The 18305-nt window shown below is 38.1% G+C and overlaps 1 protein-coding gene across 6 annotated transcripts in view; it reads right to left on the reverse strand.

Moving 5' to 3' along the window:
* Positions 1-4243: 4243 nt before the first annotated feature.
* Positions 4244-18305, reverse strand: part of PSEN1 (presenilin 1) — a 29837-nt gene continuing 15775 nt past the window's right edge. For all 6 annotated transcript variants that reach the window (XM_080619987.1, XM_080619991.1, XM_080619988.1 and 3 more), the window contains 7 exons: positions 17235-17302; positions 15705-15925; positions 13551-13649; positions 12193-12279; positions 11183-11356; positions 9061-9179; positions 4244-8736 (listed from right to left, as the gene is read on the reverse strand). In XM_080619987.1, coding sequence (XP_080476113.1) covers positions 8581-8736; positions 9061-9179; positions 11183-11356; positions 12193-12279; positions 13551-13649; positions 15705-15925; positions 17235-17302 — 924 coding nt within the window. In that variant the 3' untranslated portion in view covers positions 4244-8580. The remainder of the gene's footprint in view (positions 8737-9060; positions 9180-11182; positions 11357-12192; positions 12280-13550; positions 13650-15704; positions 15926-17234; positions 17303-18305) is intronic.

An 18305-nucleotide genomic window follows, 5' to 3' on the forward strand; every position in this document is an offset into this window, starting at 1 on the left:
TTTTGACATGGCATTTAAAATTCTCACTACCTAGCTAAACTCATCTCCAAAAGCCAGATGAAGAAGCTGTCAGTTTTCTGTGGATTTTTCTTGACTACCTATTGTACATTTAAGAATAACTCATCCCTGCGTTATCCAAATACTCCAAGGAATTTTCAATTGCATTAACTTTTCAGGGACTACAGATTTTACAGCAATATTTAAATATGACCCAATGCTGTTTGGGAAGCCTCAAGACTCTAACAAATGGAAGCACCGAAGATTAAAAGACTTCCTCAAAAGGATTATTTTAAACTATGGGATATCCATGATAGTGGCAAGCTCTTGCCTAGAACTACCTGTAAACAGTTTCATTTAACCATGACAAGAAGTTGTCAATGCCAAAACACTGGTATAAATAAAGGATAGCTTCCCAGGTGACTGCCCTCCTATTAGCTGGTCAGAAGATCAGTTCTTTTAGCAAATCCCAGTCAAACACAATCAAAATAAAGTGCTAAACTTTCTGGGGGTAACAAGTAGCATTTTCTCTGTGTTGTATACCTAGTTCCTTGTCCCATAAACAGCCTTGATGATCTTTAAGAAGATTAGGAACAGAACAGCTTCATCTCCAGAGGAAGTGGGATTAAAAGGTTTATTGCTACTATGACAACAGCTAGATTCTGCTGTTCTTAAAATAGTTTTGAAACCTTGGCAGTGACTGTAAATGCATACATGCCTCCCCTACAGGATTCATCATGTACTAAGTACAGTCCTTCAAAAGGAAATCATATTTTATAACAGTCTCTTTTTTCAAGCGTATATTTTTATCATGCTCTTTAATCCCTTGTTACGAGTGCTAAGAATAGAAAGCAGTAAAAAGGCACAGTGCTGCCATGTGGCTGTGATTACAGCTTTAGAAGTGATTACTGCTGGGAGCTGACTGCAGACACCAGGAAAGGCACTGTTCTCACTCCTGCTCCAAGGCAGGGCTTGTTCCTTGCTCCGAGAGAGTAATCAACCCTCTTACTGAAATGGAGCTCTCTGGGGACTAAATCCAGTCCTCTAGCTGTGCCATGCTGCCAAACACCAGCCAGTTTTGGTCTTACGAATCTCCCCCTTGACACCTGCAGGCATTTTGTTGCATCTACATCTGAATTAATTCCTTCCTCATAGGTAAAAACTGGCGAATTTGTCACACAGCTCATTATCAAACAGTACCAGGTAAGCTTGTGCCCAAGGCATAAGTCTGTCAATAACTAGATGGTAGCAGGACATCCTTCATTTGCATATGCTATTGTATCAGTGCTTAATATTTTATTGTTGAGCATGGCTAAACAAGCCACTGATTCAATCAAATATGCAGCTATGACATTCGGTGAACATCCAGATGTGCTCTAAGGCATTTCTCAAGTACATTCATGCTGACTTGTACAACAAAACCAGTAAGAAGTACGATGCTTAATTCTGACAGCAGTACAGCCCAGATCAAAGCGGGTAACCCTTATCTAACACTACTGAAATCAGAAAATTAGTATGAACACAGAAGACTATGCATTACTCCAGTAAGTTTAGATTAAAAGCATATTTCAAAACAAAGAAAAAGCAAATTTAATCCAATTACATTAGTACTATCCATATGTATCTCTTGATGCCAAGTTGAAATCACTTTCCTGCAGCAAATCATTCTTTAAAGAGAAGAAAACCAAATTCAAGTTGCAAAACTCAGGACATAGTTGGTTGTTTCCTTATCCAAACCCCAGTTCTGTTAGCTCCTGTCATTGAAGTTCCTTTCTCTACAGAGTTCACAAATTCAACATTTACAGACCAGAATCTGGCCTTAAACATACCTTTAATTGTGATTTCTTGGTAATTTAAAGATACCCAGCAGTGACTGCTACAGACAAAGCAGAATTCTCCAGAAGAGCTGATGCTGTCAATAAAAGACAATTTACCTATCCTCAAGAGGTTACTTTAAAAATGGAATGAAGTAAGAAAACAAACGGGTAAACTAGCATATCATGTCTCCAATTAACCTTAGTAAAATAAAATACTACTAAGAAGTCAAATTAGATCTCTGCAAGATCACTTTTAGAGAAGGGTTTAACTCCCAATTACAAATACTACTTCTATTCCTAAAACATTCCATCATATCATACCTAGCAACTAGATCAGAAATGAAAAATCCTTGTATTCTGGTAGTTTTGTGCACCTGCACTGGACTTACTCCAGTAACTCCCACCTTCCTTATAATTGGGAGCCTAGAACTGGAGACAACACATCAGATGCAGCATAACCAGTGCTGAGCAGAGAGGACGACACTCCTCCTGGTCCAGCCCAGGATGCTGCTGACCTCCTTTGCTGTGAGGGTAGACAACCAGCTCACAGTCAGTCAGCTGGCCACCAGGACACCAAGGCGGTTCTCTGCAGAGCTGCTTCCCAGCTTGTCAGACCCCAGCATGTACTGGTGCCTGGGGTTACTCCTCCACAGACAGAGGGATTTCTGTTTCCCATTGTTAAACTTCATGATACTCCTTTCTGCACAGTTCTCCAGCCTGCTAAGTTCCTCTAAAGGGCTGCATAGGCATCTGGTCTATCAGTCACTCCTTCCATTTTTGTATCATCTGCAAACTTGCTGAGGGTGCACTCCATTCAGTAATAAAGATCATGAACGATGAAGCTGAACAACAGCCAGTATTGAGCCCTGTGGTATACTACTAGTAATTTGCCTTCAACTGGACTTCATGTGGCTGATCACAACCCTCTGTATATCTAACCCATAGTTTGTCTGCTTGTCTATGCCGACATGGGAGATGGTTTGAAAAAGCTTTACAGAAGTTAAAGTGTTTACTTCAACTACTCCCCCCTCATCCAGCAAGCCAGTCATTATCAGTGACAATGTAGATAGCAATGAGGTTGTCAAGAGCAATTTCCCCTTTGTAAATCCGTGCTAATTACTCCAAATCATCTTGTCCTTCATGTATTTGGAAGCACTTTCTGTGTCTGCTTTCCAGGGACTGAGGTGAGGCTGACTGGCCTGGAGCTCCCCAGTTCTTTCCTTCTCTCCTCGAGGATAGGAGTGAAATTTTCTCTTCCAGTCTCCAGATAGAGTGGCCTCACAATGACATCAGCCAGCTCACTCAGCACTCATGGGTACAACCTGTCAGGCCACATAGATCTAAGTGCATTGTTTGTTTACATGCTTCCTAACCTGCCCTTTTCTGCCAAGGTTGTCTATAACCTTCTTCCAGACCTTCCCTCTGGTCTCAGGGGTACGAGATTCCTTAAAGACCAGTCCTGCCAGCAAGTACCTCAGCCTTCTCCTTGCTGTTTGACACAAGTTCCCCTGCCCCATTCAGCAGGGGGGCACCTGGTCTTACTTTCCCTAGTCATACTTGTAGATACAATATACACATACAACGTAGAATTCTTTCTTCTTGCCCTTCATATCCCTTGCAAGATCCAACTTCAGAGGGGCCCTAACCCTGCAAGACCGTAAAGAAACTCCATGCTCCTTTTGGGTCATCTGCCCCTGCTTCCACCACTTCTACACTTCCTGTTTGGGTTCAGTGAGGAGCTCCTTGTTCATCCATGGAGGCCTGCCACCACCTCTGCTTGACTTTCTACTTGTCAATATGGACCTTTCTTTAGGTCTTCCATGTAGCCCTTCCATCCAGAGACAAGGCAGGCCCCAAGAAACAGCTTCAATAGCAGTCAGTTAACTCAGACAAATCTGAATTTTGCAATGAATACTTCCCCAAAATAATGACAAAAAGTGCTTCAAGGGAAAAGCTCATTTCTAATTGTATTTATATGAAATCAGCACCAAAGTAACACTACATACTGCTGTTCGTGAAATGTTTTCTTTCTGAGCATCCTACATACTTTTCTTCCGTAACACCGATCTTTGTGCTACCTGGTGTTTCAGTATAATCTCATATTGTTTTTTCATGCCTTAATTATACCTTACAAGTGACTTTACAACAGGCCTGGACTCACTCTTTAGATGAACACAAAAAATAGCTATCAGAAGAATGTACTTCTACAGAAATCAGCCTGAAGCTCTTCCGTTGGGAAATAAAGCAGGTATCTAAGTGTCGTAAGTCAAAAATCTTACTCATTAAATGCTGAATCAAAACAGCTATGGTATTTAGGCCTCCAAAAGCTTTAAGTGATGACTTTAAAATAATATAGTAAATGCAAGATAAGTCAGGATCCATGCAAATTTTATTTTAATAATTAAGACAAATACAGTAAAATTTGCAATAATCTATCAAAAAACTTATCAAGAACACGAAAGGTGTTTAAAAAACATTCACATTCAATTCAGGTTATGTACAAACCAGTGTTTGTAAAAAAGAAAACAGCAAATGCTTTGAGTGTAAAATTCCGTTCTAGTTCATGTTTCAGCGTTCCCCGTGACCAAGTTACCACTGAGATGCAATCACAGTGCAGACATGTCCCACAGTCTAGTAAACTCATTTCAACAGCATCATTGCCAAAAGTAATTTCTTTTTAAATAAAGCATTTTGAGAAGTTTTGTCATACAGTACCATCCACCCAAAATATACTTCTGCATATTAACTCTTGATTGCACTAATGGCAGAACATTTCTCATCTACAGGCCCAGAGTACATATATATCTACATGCCTACAGGTACAGATCCATATCTATATATACAAGAAGCACCAGTCTCCTATGCCTGAAATAGTCAGGGTCTGCTTTGTATATTTTTAGTGAAGCACAGCCCTTGGTTATTTGGCTCAAAGAAGTCACCATCTGCCCAGTCAGAACTATTCTGTATGTGTTGCAATATTACATGCATACCTGCAAATCTCACCTTACACAGATGACATCTGAATTTGAGTGCCACCACAGACAGCACTATACCATACGTATATGCCATGTATAAATACGACAGCATCATACATATTTCTATTAAGACCAGCTTCCAGGGATCTCTCTTTTTTGCTCTGGATTAAATCCTCCAACAGGAAAAAAACAGGAGAAATGAAAGTGGCCAGGTTTTAGGCAAGTATGTAACTCAATATCATTTTTTCCTCATTTATTTATCTGAAGCTTAGCCAAAGGAGACCAATCACTGATGTAAGCTGAAAGGAGAGAGAAAGCTATCACGATACCAGTTTCAAAGTATGACCACTGGAACAGTCACACACCAGTTACCAGTCAGTCTGCTTGGGCACAAAAGAGATTAATCTAGCTACTAGGGTTACACAATAGTTCTTTCAGAGCTACAGTCTAATGTGCTGTCATTAACATACTAATTTAATAATAACAAAAACTCTCAAAAATGGAGACTACATATTGAAGTCCTTCAGTTATACCAAGCTAGCCAAGCTGAAATGGTTCATGATCTCAGACTGGTGTTTTAAGACAAAGGAGAGGAAAGTGACACAACCTTCACACTTATGTAGTAACAACCCACAAACAAAGAAAGACTATTCTCAACATCATGGACCCAAGTACTGAGATAACCTTTGGTTGCAAGATCTCATTTGGAACATAAGCTACCATGACTTGGTGTAAGAGGGCAAATCTAGAAAATTTCATCTGGTTTTTGAAAGTGTACGTATGACCTGGTAATAAGCAGTTTATTTTAACATATATTGGTCTGGGCTTGAAATGCAGTTTCCCTTCTGAATTTGACATGTAAATACATAAACTTGAACAGTTTCTGTGAATATAAATTTTACAGCCTCCACCACTGTAACTCCACACTAGCTCAGAAATTAAAACTTCAGGATAGCAGACGCAGCTCCGGGGGGCAGAAGACAGGCAATTTAGTGTTTGAAGATTCTGAGCTCTTCCTTGGGTTGTACATCTAACACCCATTCAAGTATATGGAAAGGCTTTTATGCATTTCTATAGATTCTAAAGCAACTCTTCATAGAGCTAGTGCTCCCATGGTGCATATTTAAGCCAAACCCCTAAATAATAAAGATAACTGCGGCATTTAAGTAACAACTCTTAACTGAGAGTCGGCTCAGATATGCAAACATGCTAGTGATGCCAACTCTTATCAAACCTGTTCTACACAACAAAACAATAGTTAGGATGCCCAATAAAACACACAAGGGAATTTTCTTAGATACAATGCTCAGGAAAGGGACAAGTTACAATGGTATAAAAACATGTAAAAGTCTTGTAAAAAAACCCAAAAACCAAAACAGACAACTTGTTTTAGGGTCAGGCTTCAAAAATGGAACAGTGCTTTAAGCTAGAAAACACAAGCAAGTTTGACTTGAAAACTCAGTGTAAGCAATTTTGATATGGTTGGTTTAATAATGCTACCCATAACAAATCAGCACACAAATGAGATCATAGAACAATAGAATGGTTTGTGTTGGAATGAACCCCAGGGTCCCAATGCCAACCCCTGAGGAACACCGCTCATCAACTGATCTCCACTTTGACACTGAGTCATTGACCACACTTCTTTGAGTGCGACCATCAAGCCAATTCCTTATCCACCAGGTCAAACCCATGCCTCTCTAATTTAGGCGAGAATGCCATGTGGGACAGTGTCAAATACCTTGTAAAAGTCAAGGTAGATGATGTCAATCGCTCTCCCCTTATCCACCAATCCTGCAGGCCCATCATAGAAGGCCACCAAATTTGTCATGCATGACTTGCCCTTACTGAAGCCATGTTGGCTGAAATAAAATTTATTTATTTCATGGGTGAAATAAATAAATAGATAATGAATGAAAGTACTTTAGAGGAGACAAGGCAATATATTTTATGAGAACATAAATGTTAACACTGCAGTTAGCAAGTCATACTAGAAGAGACAGATGTTTCCAAGGACAATCAAAGTAAACCTTTCCTGGTTTTAGAGCAGATTATTACATCATAGCCTTTCTTCTCTTATTTGGGCAATGGTTGGTGAGCATCTGTGGTGTCTCAGTTCTTTGAATCTATAGACACTGAAACAAAGCCCTAAAAAAGGTAAAAGGAACTTGTCAGGATTTTGACAGTTTTTCTACTTGGCAGGGACTCAGTATCAATATCAAGTATCAATATGCAAGTAAAATGGAATGCCCATCAACAGTATCCACTCCCTATGCTTCCCTCAGAAAATAAATTACTTGTACAGAGTAAGAGCCTATGGCAAAATCAACTTCATCTTGCACAAGACTCATTTCCAAGCAATTATTTAGAAATTATTTTTTTCAAATGAAGAAGAAAACAGTTTAGCAGTTTTAAGGTTTGAATCAATTCTTTTTCTTGTAAGAAGTTCAAAATCTTCTATCTTCTTTTCAGTGATTGAGTTGTCTTTCATTTCTCCAGGTTCCTCACAGGAGAGATAAGTAAAGTGAAGCTGGTCACAAATCTTGCTTATCACTAACATGAAGTAATGTCTCAGCTTAAGTATCCTCACCAATAAAGATACTGCATGAAAACAAAAAACCAACCAGAAAACCAACCCTGCCCAGCCTGAGGTGTTAAGAGGGTGCGTGACCAACACTTCAGGTCAACTGAACTGTAAACCACAGTTTTGAAGAGGAAAAAATTAAATGAAGCATTAGAAGTGCTACTAATAGCACTTTTGCCTCTAGATCTGGAGAGCTAAACTCCATTTGGGATTGCTGCAGATGTCTACTTACAACAATTTCAATAAAAGGAACATACACCAACAATGCAGTCCGTGCTGTTAGTGATTATTCTCAAACACAGGGTTTGAAATGGTGTTCTAGTAAAATGATTTGCAAAAGCACAGACAGTAGGTCCTGAAATTGCTTTTTAATGTAGTTTATTGACTTTATAGAACCTAAGATCCAAATTTGGACCTTATGATCTACTAATGCCAAATAATTCAGTCCAAGTCTAAGTAGCTACATAAACTGGAGCAGGTGTACAGAAGGTGCACTCCATGCTTGAGGATTCAAAGTATTAAAACTGAGAAGAGGGTCTTGTTCCAGTGTGGGGAAAAAAAAAAAAAAAAAAAAAGCTTTTAAATTTAATAAACAAAGCATGCTCAGGCACAGAGGCTATGAAGTGGTGGAACACTCTTGGAATGACAGTCCTTTCTCCCTTTGTCAAATTGCCACAAAGTACTTTCTCGTTACATAAAGACTCTACTGTCAAAAAATCTCTGCTGAAGAAGTCTGAATTGGGTTTTTTCTCTCTTCAGGCAGTTACAGGGACAAGTTCCTTGTGATTTGTCAGCTTCCTCTGTTAACATCAAGGAAGTCCTGAGCACCCTTAATGCTGTGAAAACAATCAGCCTGTGGTAAGAGATCACATTGCTGGTGGAAGCATTAGCAATTCTCACCGCAGTGGTCCTCACCAGAGATATATACATATATCAGATTACTTCTGATATAATAGCACCTGGTTTAGACCAGCCATCAGGAAGAAGTCATTTTCACACAGAAAAAGCTCTTATGGTGCCCAGTGCAGCAGTCGTCTCAGGAAAAAAAAAACAACCAAACCAACAAAACCCCACGCCACTGGGGGAAGTTGTAATGATTCAGGCTTGGAATCTTGAGTATTAAACTTCAGCCTAACTTGAGAACTGAGGGAAAAACATTTTTCCTCCTGAAGATTTGCTACAAATATCCATACCAGCATCAAATGTGCTAGATATAAAACTGATGGAATGCTAGCTGGTCCATAAAGGGCTGCACCAAGTTATCTGTAGCGAAGTAAAAAACTAGCCCAAAGGTTATGGAGATTGGAAGAGCTGGTAAGGCCTTCTTAAAGATGGCAAGAAGCAGAAGTGTAAGGCACAGACCCTGAGGGGAAAAAAAGAAACAACAAAAAACATAGGGAGAAATTAGGGAACTCTGACACGCAAAGGATTATATATATATATATATATACACACAAACATTATTCTCACAGAAATAAAAGACACAGCTCATGCCTTCTTAAACTAAAGGCTTAAAGTGACAGATGTAGAGTCAGCAAAGATGACAGCTAAAGCCCTCATCAGTTTTCCTCATTCATTTATCTGGTCACTAGATAAATGAATTCCAAATAAAAAATAGCAGTAGTTATGACTTTGTCTCTGACGAACAATAGAAACTATGCCTATTATAATATTTCAACATACTCACAATTAATATGGCTACAAAACATGCTAACGTTGTATTCCAGTCCCCACTTGCTGTTGCAGAGGCTTTGCCGACAAGAACACTGTAGAAAATGAAGTCTCCTAAACCTAGCTTTACTCCTCCTGCAAAAGTGAATATATAGCAGCATTAAGTACCAGACAATCTACTAATATTAGACATCAGTAACTGTCAGAGAAAACAGATTTACAGTGTATTTTAACAAGACTTGTTAGCAAGAACATTTTCTTTTCAAAACTAGCATTACTCCTGAATCAAGTGATAAAAACTCTTGTGAAAAAAGACATCTTAGGAACATTGTCTCACTCAAACCTATAATCAGAATTCTTCTATGTTCCTAGTCCCCTGTACATACAGATGCAATATATACAAACACATATGTTTGTAATAATATTTGCTGGGGGGGGTGCCCATTTTTGGTTATCATACCATATTCAACAGAATACTGAAGTACAATTTCTTTAAGATGGCTGAGGAAGAATACAAATAAGCCCTTTGCAGATGTTTCATTTGCCAGTTAGAAACCCATATCCAGCAAAACATTCCACTGCCCTCCCAGTTTTCCTGCAGAATTCTTACTAAGGTAGTTCTAAAAAGCACTTGTGTGTGATTACAGAGCATATCACCAAGGCAAAAACCCAACATATTTAGTCTAAGATGTGAGGTCTAGGAAAACTTATGAGTTAATGTCTTAGTCTTTTAAATAGTAATCACCAACCTTAGCAACAACTTTGGGAACACAACACTCAATTATTTCTGCAAACAAAATAACGAAGATTTCCTGAACATCAGTACACAGAGCTTTTAATCCAAGATATTAAGTCAGAGAGGCCAACATTGGGTCACCAGCTGTTTTCATTTGGCCTATTGTTTACTTTGTTACCCGATTACTGTCCAGCCCAAAACTCATTTTAGTTCTAAGAATTTACATTATCAAAAAGAGGTGTATGCCTGGTTATCACGGGGGAAAAAAGACAATGGTAAAAAAAAGGGGGCTGGGGAGGAAGACAGAGGAAAAACAAGGCAACCTCAAAACTGCTGACACAAAACTTTGATGTTTGCTTTCAGTGTGACAGAACAATAAGCAAAGGCAACTCCTTTCACACAAGTGAACTCTCCAAATTTCTAATGAGCTGCGCCACATTTCTAGTAAGCTAATGCTGGCTAACAAGTCTGGATCACTGCACATCTGTCATTACTATTCGCTGCAGGAATACAGGAGGGAGAAAATCATTAGTCTGACCAGAAGAAACTACTTAACTAACTAAAATATCCCAAATCTTAAAATTTTTGCATCTTAATATTATTTTTCTTAGCTCTATAAATTAAGATGGATTTGTAACACACTCTGAATTTGGAATTCTGGGGACAAAATAAATTAAAAATAGCCTTCTACTTTAAGAAAAATTTTTGAAACAAAACAGCACCTGAGAATCAGAGGAAGAAGTTGTGCCAGTATCATACAGAGCATCACATGGGGAGAGCAGTTTATCAGACAGGTAGACCCTGATTTATTTAGAGCTTTGCAAACCTAACAGCAGTTAAACTGCAACTGGAAATCACAAGTCTGTTAAAACAGATCTCTGAATATCGTTGTCATATGCTCTCCAAAGATGGTGCACCTCAGGAACAGGCTGGAGAAAAATCAGCAAGCTCCTGGCATTCTGCATTCATTTCAGTCTCCAATTAGGTTTTAAACATTTCTTTCTACAGAGTGGATTACAGTAGTTTAATCTGGAGGCAAAAAACGTTAATGACTGCTTTTACAGGGCCTAAAATGCAAAAGAGATGATACACAGCAGAACACTGCGTTGGAAAAGAAGCTAATGCAACTGATTGTATAATGGTCTGAAAGCAGCTTGTGCTTTTCAAGTTTTACATTTGTGTATCAAACTGAAGAGCAATTTCGCCAATACTATTCACTCCTGCAGCTACCAAAAAGCAACTCCATCTATTTCTATGAGTCATGTCAGCACTGATCATCAGCAAGAGCAGTTCTTCGTTGATGCTATTAGCTCACAGCACACTCTATCTCTGCAGCCAGAATGCCCAAGACTAACTAGCTTCAGATTTACTAAGTCTTCTGGGCACAGTACTTCATACTCACGTTCTTCGGGGTCTTCACTTGTTTGAGAGTTACTGGGTAGAGCCTGAACAGCAGCACGAGATTCAGGTGTTGATTCAATGGGTCCTATTCTATTGTCCCTTTGTTGCTGCCATTCCTGACTAAATCCACCATCATCTGCTTCAGCATCTTCATTCCGAGTCTGGTTTGCCAGAGCTCAAAGGAAGAAAAACACTCAAGATCACCTTCAAAAAAGTGCCTTCTAAAACATGACAATTTCCCCACATGTAAGAACATGAATGAATGAGGAAAAAAAGAGGTATTCCATAATATTTAGCAACATTTAACATTGGCACACACCATTACAACACATTCTCACTTATTCAAACAATCAGGAGTCAAAGTGCACTCTGAAGTCACAGTATCTACATGCTACACTCAGGTCCTAGTATTCAGGAGTACTTTGACATAACAGAGTGGAAGTTCTGTGGTGACCTAATTTAAAGATCAGTTTAAGGAATAAACTCTCATCTTTTATTAACTTCTTTAATCAACACTGATGGCGTAACTTTCTAGTAAAGTAGAAAATGTTACTGGAAGTTACGGATACGTAACACCCTGTCAAGTATGTTAAATTCAGAAACTCTACTCTTCTTTACTAATACATGTAAACAAGTAAACCACATGTTTTTAAACACTAGCTGCATAACCAGGAGGCCTAGACACATTTCTGCTTAATACAAATATAAACAAGTTAGCATTATGCTATACCACCCCAACTTGACAAGCAACTGAGCTCAGTCAATAGTTGCCTATTGACAGTCATTTCACCACCACCATCCTGGATCCCAGAAAAATGAATACAAGAACATTAACCACACAATAAGCAAGCCATTTTTGAGGTCTTGACAGATTCATTCATTCCCAATAAGGCCTCCATGCTTTCATTCTTCCACAGCAATCAGAACACTTAAAAAGCTAACCCAAAAATATCCATAAACATGTATTTGAACAAAATGACAACAATGAAGGCCTGTCAAAGTAAAACTCACCTTGTTTATCATAAGTAGCATTTTTGGAAGCTTTCCGTTGGGCTTCTGGATCTTCCTCAGCCATGTTCACCAGCCATATCATTGTTGCTATTAAACAACAAAAAAAATAAAAGCCCCCACACCAGCACAGCTAATCAGATAATGGCATCAATCCATTCATTTTCTTTTTTTTCTGATACATCTATCTTTTGCAACAGGCAATTTTACTCTCATTAAAGCACAGTAATACCTGGAACACAGCCAGTACCAGCTACAACATGCATTTAGAGAATTTGGTGAATAAAAGTCTTATTCCTACTAGATGTTGAAGAAATGGCAACAGCTGTTGCCAGAGAAAATACTTCTGCATATGAGGAGGCTCACTCTGAAAATCTGAATCAACAACTTCATTACTTTTTTCCACTAATCAGTTATTTTCTCTGCAAGTAAAAAGGACTGGTACTGAGGTACCTCAATTCAGAGGCAGTATCTGCATCAAATTTAATAGCTGTTTGCCCTCACCATCACAAAGAACTTTCCAATCTGGAGGTAATGAAATGTTGTCACACTTGAATGGTGTATTTTAATTCAGGTTTATGGTTTCTTAGCATTAACCTCTCCTCCCACAAAACAGAACAGGCAGCTATGAGTAGCATCAGTAAAACACAGCAAGAGTGACAGAAGAAGAAAACCCTCCCCATTCTCCGTAACCTTGTCCTTGAAGTAGCCCCTCTACAGCACAATTCCTGCTTCCAAACACAGGCCTTTCTGGAGCACCCGTAGCATATTGACTGACCATTAACCTATTTCACTGTTTATCCGAAACACTAGAGCTAGCAACAGTTGGTTGTACAAACTAAAAAGTTCTAACGTGGAACTTCAGAAACAGTGGAACTATATACTAATTACACAGGTGATAACAGCAAATTACATTCCATAGGTTATTTTTCACAACTGCAAGGGAGAAACAATGTATGTAAAAAGACAAGCCCTGGAGAAAACAGTTCTATAAACTACCCTCTTCCTGGCAATTTCTCCCTTTCCTTCCAGTAGCACACAGATTGTTTAAGCTGTTAAAGCTCATAAATATTTTCTGAAAACAAATACTCCTTTTGCATAGGCTTAATTCACAGCTTAATGACATACTTCTTTGGCCAAAACAAAGGTGTATGACCATTTTTCCTGTTCATATTTTGTAACAAAACATGCTGGGTTTTATCTCAGGAGATCTTAGCCAGAAGATGCTCCACACTTTTGAATCAACAATGAAAGAAAAACTGAGGCCCCAGTGAACAGACTAAAAATTCCAGCTGACAAGCACCATGTTAAAACACAGAAAAATGAGCAAATCACTTCAGCTGAGGGAGAAATGTACTTACAAGAGTAAATAAGTGCTGGGAAGAGAGTTTCATTTCTCTCTTGAGCCGTTTCAACTAGCATGCGAAGAGGACCTTTAGGACATAGGACAGCAACCAAATCTGAAAGGAAGAGTGAACAGGTCTTACATCACTGCAGACTACTTACATTTACTATTGCATATTATCTTAAGTGAGGATATCACATTTTGTTGTATCTGTATGTTGACTTGTAAGTTGAATACTAACTTTTGCAAATTATTTGCTCTCAATTAACATCTTGGAAATACCCAAGCTTGCTTTCTATTATCAAAGCTTTTCCTAAACCAAGTTTAATGCCAAAATAAATTTTAAGACACAGGTGAGACTCACATAACTTCTAAGTAGGCATGCCTGTATATTTATATATTTACACTTACAGAGTAAAAAAGTGAATGTGCTCATGAAGAGGAAAAAACCCAGGTTTATTAAGCATTGCAGAAAAAAGCTCTGTTTGCGTAGATATGAGAAGTGTTCAAAGCATGTTTAGCATAATAAAAAGAGCAGCTTTTTGTTGCTTCTCTCAGTTCTTGTTCATGGGACAGTATATGAAACTGGGTGAACAAATAAAAATTAACTGAAAAATCAATAATTTCCAAAACAGGATATCTGTTTTTTAAATGAACTGGATGACTGTAACTGAAACAAGTTACTCATCAAAGCACAGCATTAAGAAAAACTGATCTATCAGATGTTCCATGTGCTTTCTCAGCTGAATGTCGATGGCTTGTTAATGAAATTTGCAACTCCACAAACAACCTCAGTTACCTTTCCTTTGTCTTGCATATTTGGACAGAAATCTGTAACACTTACATATTAACCTTGCTACTACTATTTGCAATTCTCTACTCACTGTATGCTTTAAATTGATTTGAAACAAAATCTGGCACTGACAGCGTGGGGTCACAGGCTTTGAAACTTGCCTTCCCCTATACTCAAAATAACCACATTATGGAATATGTCCAAAAGAGTAATTTTTTTTGCAGTCACTGAATGAAGGCTGAATGCTTGGAATACTCAGATTTGTTCCAGTCATACGAAGGGTGGAAGCCAGAATAGGGGATGGGAAGGTTTTCCTTCTGTGCCTTATGATCCATGAGCATACACACAAGGGACATTTTTCCTTCCTCCGAAAGGGGAGCACACCCAGGGAGTACACTGACCTACCAGAGCTAATACAACCTTGTTAAACCCTGCACTTCTACAGCTGGACACATTCTCAGTCTTTATCACCATCAGTGACTTTCAGAGTACACATTCATCACACTTACATGCTTCCAAAACAAAATCAAGTTATGAGCACATCTTCATGGCTGTAATGTTTTAATTATGTCTAAGTAACTGGATTTTAGTCTTGCCTGGGAACTAAATTAGTATTTGGGATATAGAGTGATCTTCTTACTAAGTGTCCACTGCCCTCTAAAGCTTTATGAAAAAACTACATCTGTGTATCAGTCGTCATTCTGAAAAAGTCTAATATGCGGTAATTCAAGTGAATTTTCTTTTATATTAAAAAGTCCAGGAAACAGATCTCACAATCATGTTCTTCTAAATGTAAAACAACTTTGAGCAATTAAAACTCTCTTTAATCACTCCTTGCTTCCTTCTCATTACATTATTAGACATGGATCAGGGTTTTGTTTATGTCCACAAATTTGAGCAATTTGTAGGTTAGGCAGGTTTATACCTGCACGGGACTGTACACAAACAACAAGCTCCTAAATTCTGAAATACAATAGTTTCCAAAAATTCTTGGATAAAATGAGAAGCTAAAAGCTCTCCACCTTCATAGAAGAGATCAAAATGGCAACGTAAGTCTCTTATCTCCTCCTTTCTTGAATTAGTTCAATTCTCCTCCCCAAAGAATCTAGAAAGTTCAGAAAACATGAAGGCAGATGGCATCACACAGTCACACAAAGCCCTTAGCTGCAGGGGACCAAACTCAGTTTAGTTCATGATCTTATTTCTGAAGTCTGTAATCACCTTATCTGCCATGGATGACACCAATACCCTCCTACTACCCCACCCCCCCCACCCCCCTTTACCTTTTTAAAGGTCTAATCAGACAAACAGGAAAGTCAGGGAATAGAAGAGATTCCCACCATAATACCTGTTACTATGCCTTGCCCCAGACCTTACCATACACTGAAATGACAGCCAGGATAAGCCATGCAGTCCATTCAGGAAGATACTTAATGAACACCAAGGCCATGAGAGCACTTATCATAATGAGATATGCCTGCTGTAGCCGGAGCGGACCCTTCCAATGAATACAAATCATTCCCACAACACCAAAGTTCCAGATCATGAGTGCCACTGTAATGTAGTCCATGGCAACGTTATATGTCTTAAAAACCTCACTGAAAAAGAAATAAAAGAAAATACTATGGACCATATTTGCTCAAAACAATGTAAACAGGTTACAGATGCAAGTTTCATAATACTGTTATTTAAAATCTTCATATTGAATGTTAGCACAAATGTAAAATTCAATCTTTAATTAGAACTTCTCTGTTCTTCACAGAAGGGATAGTTTTAACAGTGTTTGTTTCATACCAACTCTTTCACTTTTCTGAAAATTATCATTAATGTTTTATTTCCTTCTCAAACAAAACAGAAATTGACAGGAAAGGACACGGCTAGGCCGGACAGAGCCTTGGGCAACATGGTCTGGTGTGAGGTGAACCTGCCCATGGCAGGGGGGTTGGAAATAGAAGATCTTAAGGTCCTTTCCAACCCTAAGTATTCTGTGATTCTATGACCAGTCACTCTGACTGCGCACATGATTTTTGAACATCAGAAGGAAGAAGGAAAGCCTTTAGTCCCTCTAGTCACACATGCTCATGGAAAAGTGCCAGCTTCAACCCAAACCCAAAGGAGGTGAGACTGGCAACTTGCCTCTACCCAGTCTGCACTGCACTTGTGCAGCACATCTTGCTTTGTATTTCAAAAGTCATTAATAAGGTTAGAGAAAATACTGACCAAAAAAAGGCGTCACAGATCACTTTTAGCAAAATCGGTGACTGAAAGAAAACCACTTTCTCCCCCTATTGTCCAAATTAAACAAGCTTCTTCAAAAAGAAGTGTACCTGTCACCAAGTGGTACAAAAATACACAGAAGTCTAATAGCTCTGTGGCATAACTCTAGTTACAAACTCTGATCAGGTTGCTTGTTTTAGAAAATACCAACTATTATGAACAGCTTTTCTTGATGCCTGGATAAAGGCACGCTTCCAAATTTGAAAAGAAAAACACGGAATGTATTTTGGTGAGAGAGGCAGTTCTTTTCAGTTGATTCTTTTCTGACACTCGCATGCAAACAGCCTTTGCATATACAGCCCACCACCAAAGCCACAAAGTAAACAACCACTCTTGAGTCATATGGCTACAAAAAATTAAAGTTATCAGAAGATATGCTAACAGAATAAGCTACCCTGTAGAAGACAGCTTATTTTGGTGATGCACATGATGGACAACTTCTGTATATCAGATGCACTGTAAACCCATAAATCTCTCTTTTATGTGTACTCTATGGAACTATATAAAACTAAAAATTTCACTGCAATAGTTTACTCACTGTCATTCTTCTTAAGATTCAAAGACTAGTTCTAAAATAAATAGACAAAGTGAGACATTAAAAACAGCATATTAATGCTTTAGTTCACTTACCCCAGGTAGATGAATGAGAAAAAGAAAAGCAGCAAAAGAGAAGAAATTATAAGCCAGCCATGGATCACCTGAATAAAAGATATCAATACAGATTTTTTTAAGATTTGTTTTTTAAAATTAGTATCTACTTAAAAATGCTTTTATTTTCCATTTTGATTTAAGCAAGAAAGTTAATAGTCTAGATAGCTCTCTTTTGGTTGTTGCAAAGTTCATATTTAGTCTACACATATTACTGTATTTCAATTTACACTTATGAACTGTAAGTGCTTTGTGATCTTTAGATAGAGGCTCTATAGAATGAAAACTACTGTTTGTATATTTTTTAGGCCATTTTGATAAGTGGCATTAATAGCAGAAGTATCCAGTATTAACACAGATGGAAAACACGATTCATTTTTGTGCAGTTAAAGAGCTTGATCTGATTTTAAAACATTTTCAGAATACAGTTATAAAATTAAATGCTGGAACATAGAAAAACCTTCAGTTCTTATCTGCTCAAATTCAGAATTAGCATGCCATTGATGAATAACTATATAAGGATTTCTTTATTCTCATATGAATATATATCAGTCATCTACAGACAATCCCGAATTCTGATATAAGAGCAGATACACATGCCCAGCAATTTAACAAAAAACAGTTCAGGGTTGTACTCAGCGGAAACATGCATAGATTTAACCCTGAAAAAGACAGACACGCAGACTTCACACTGACAAAAGTGCATAGCACTTTTGTATATTACTGTGCAAAATTAAAAATTAAGATTTAAGAGACCTGTGGCTTTTGTAATCTCTAAATTGAGAATGAAACGTATTTGTCAAATTCCCAGCACAGAATCTTACATGTAAAACCAGACCGAACACTGCAAGTACAAAACCACTCAGAAGCAATAATCTATAAAATCAGGCTGTGTAAGAAATCCCTCTTGAATTAGACATGCTTCGTGGAAAATTAGCTATGTATGTTCACCAGATTGAAGTATTCAGGATGTGTTCAGAAATTGTGTTATCTTTTTCTCTTCTTAAAGATGAGTAGTAGAATCCATCTTATGGTATAGTTTTTAAAGTATTT

This window comes from Psittacula echo, assembly GCF_963264785.1.
Source record: "Psittacula echo genome assembly, chromosome: 5".
NCBI lineage: Eukaryota > Metazoa > Chordata > Aves > Psittaciformes > Psittacidae > Psittacula > Psittacula echo.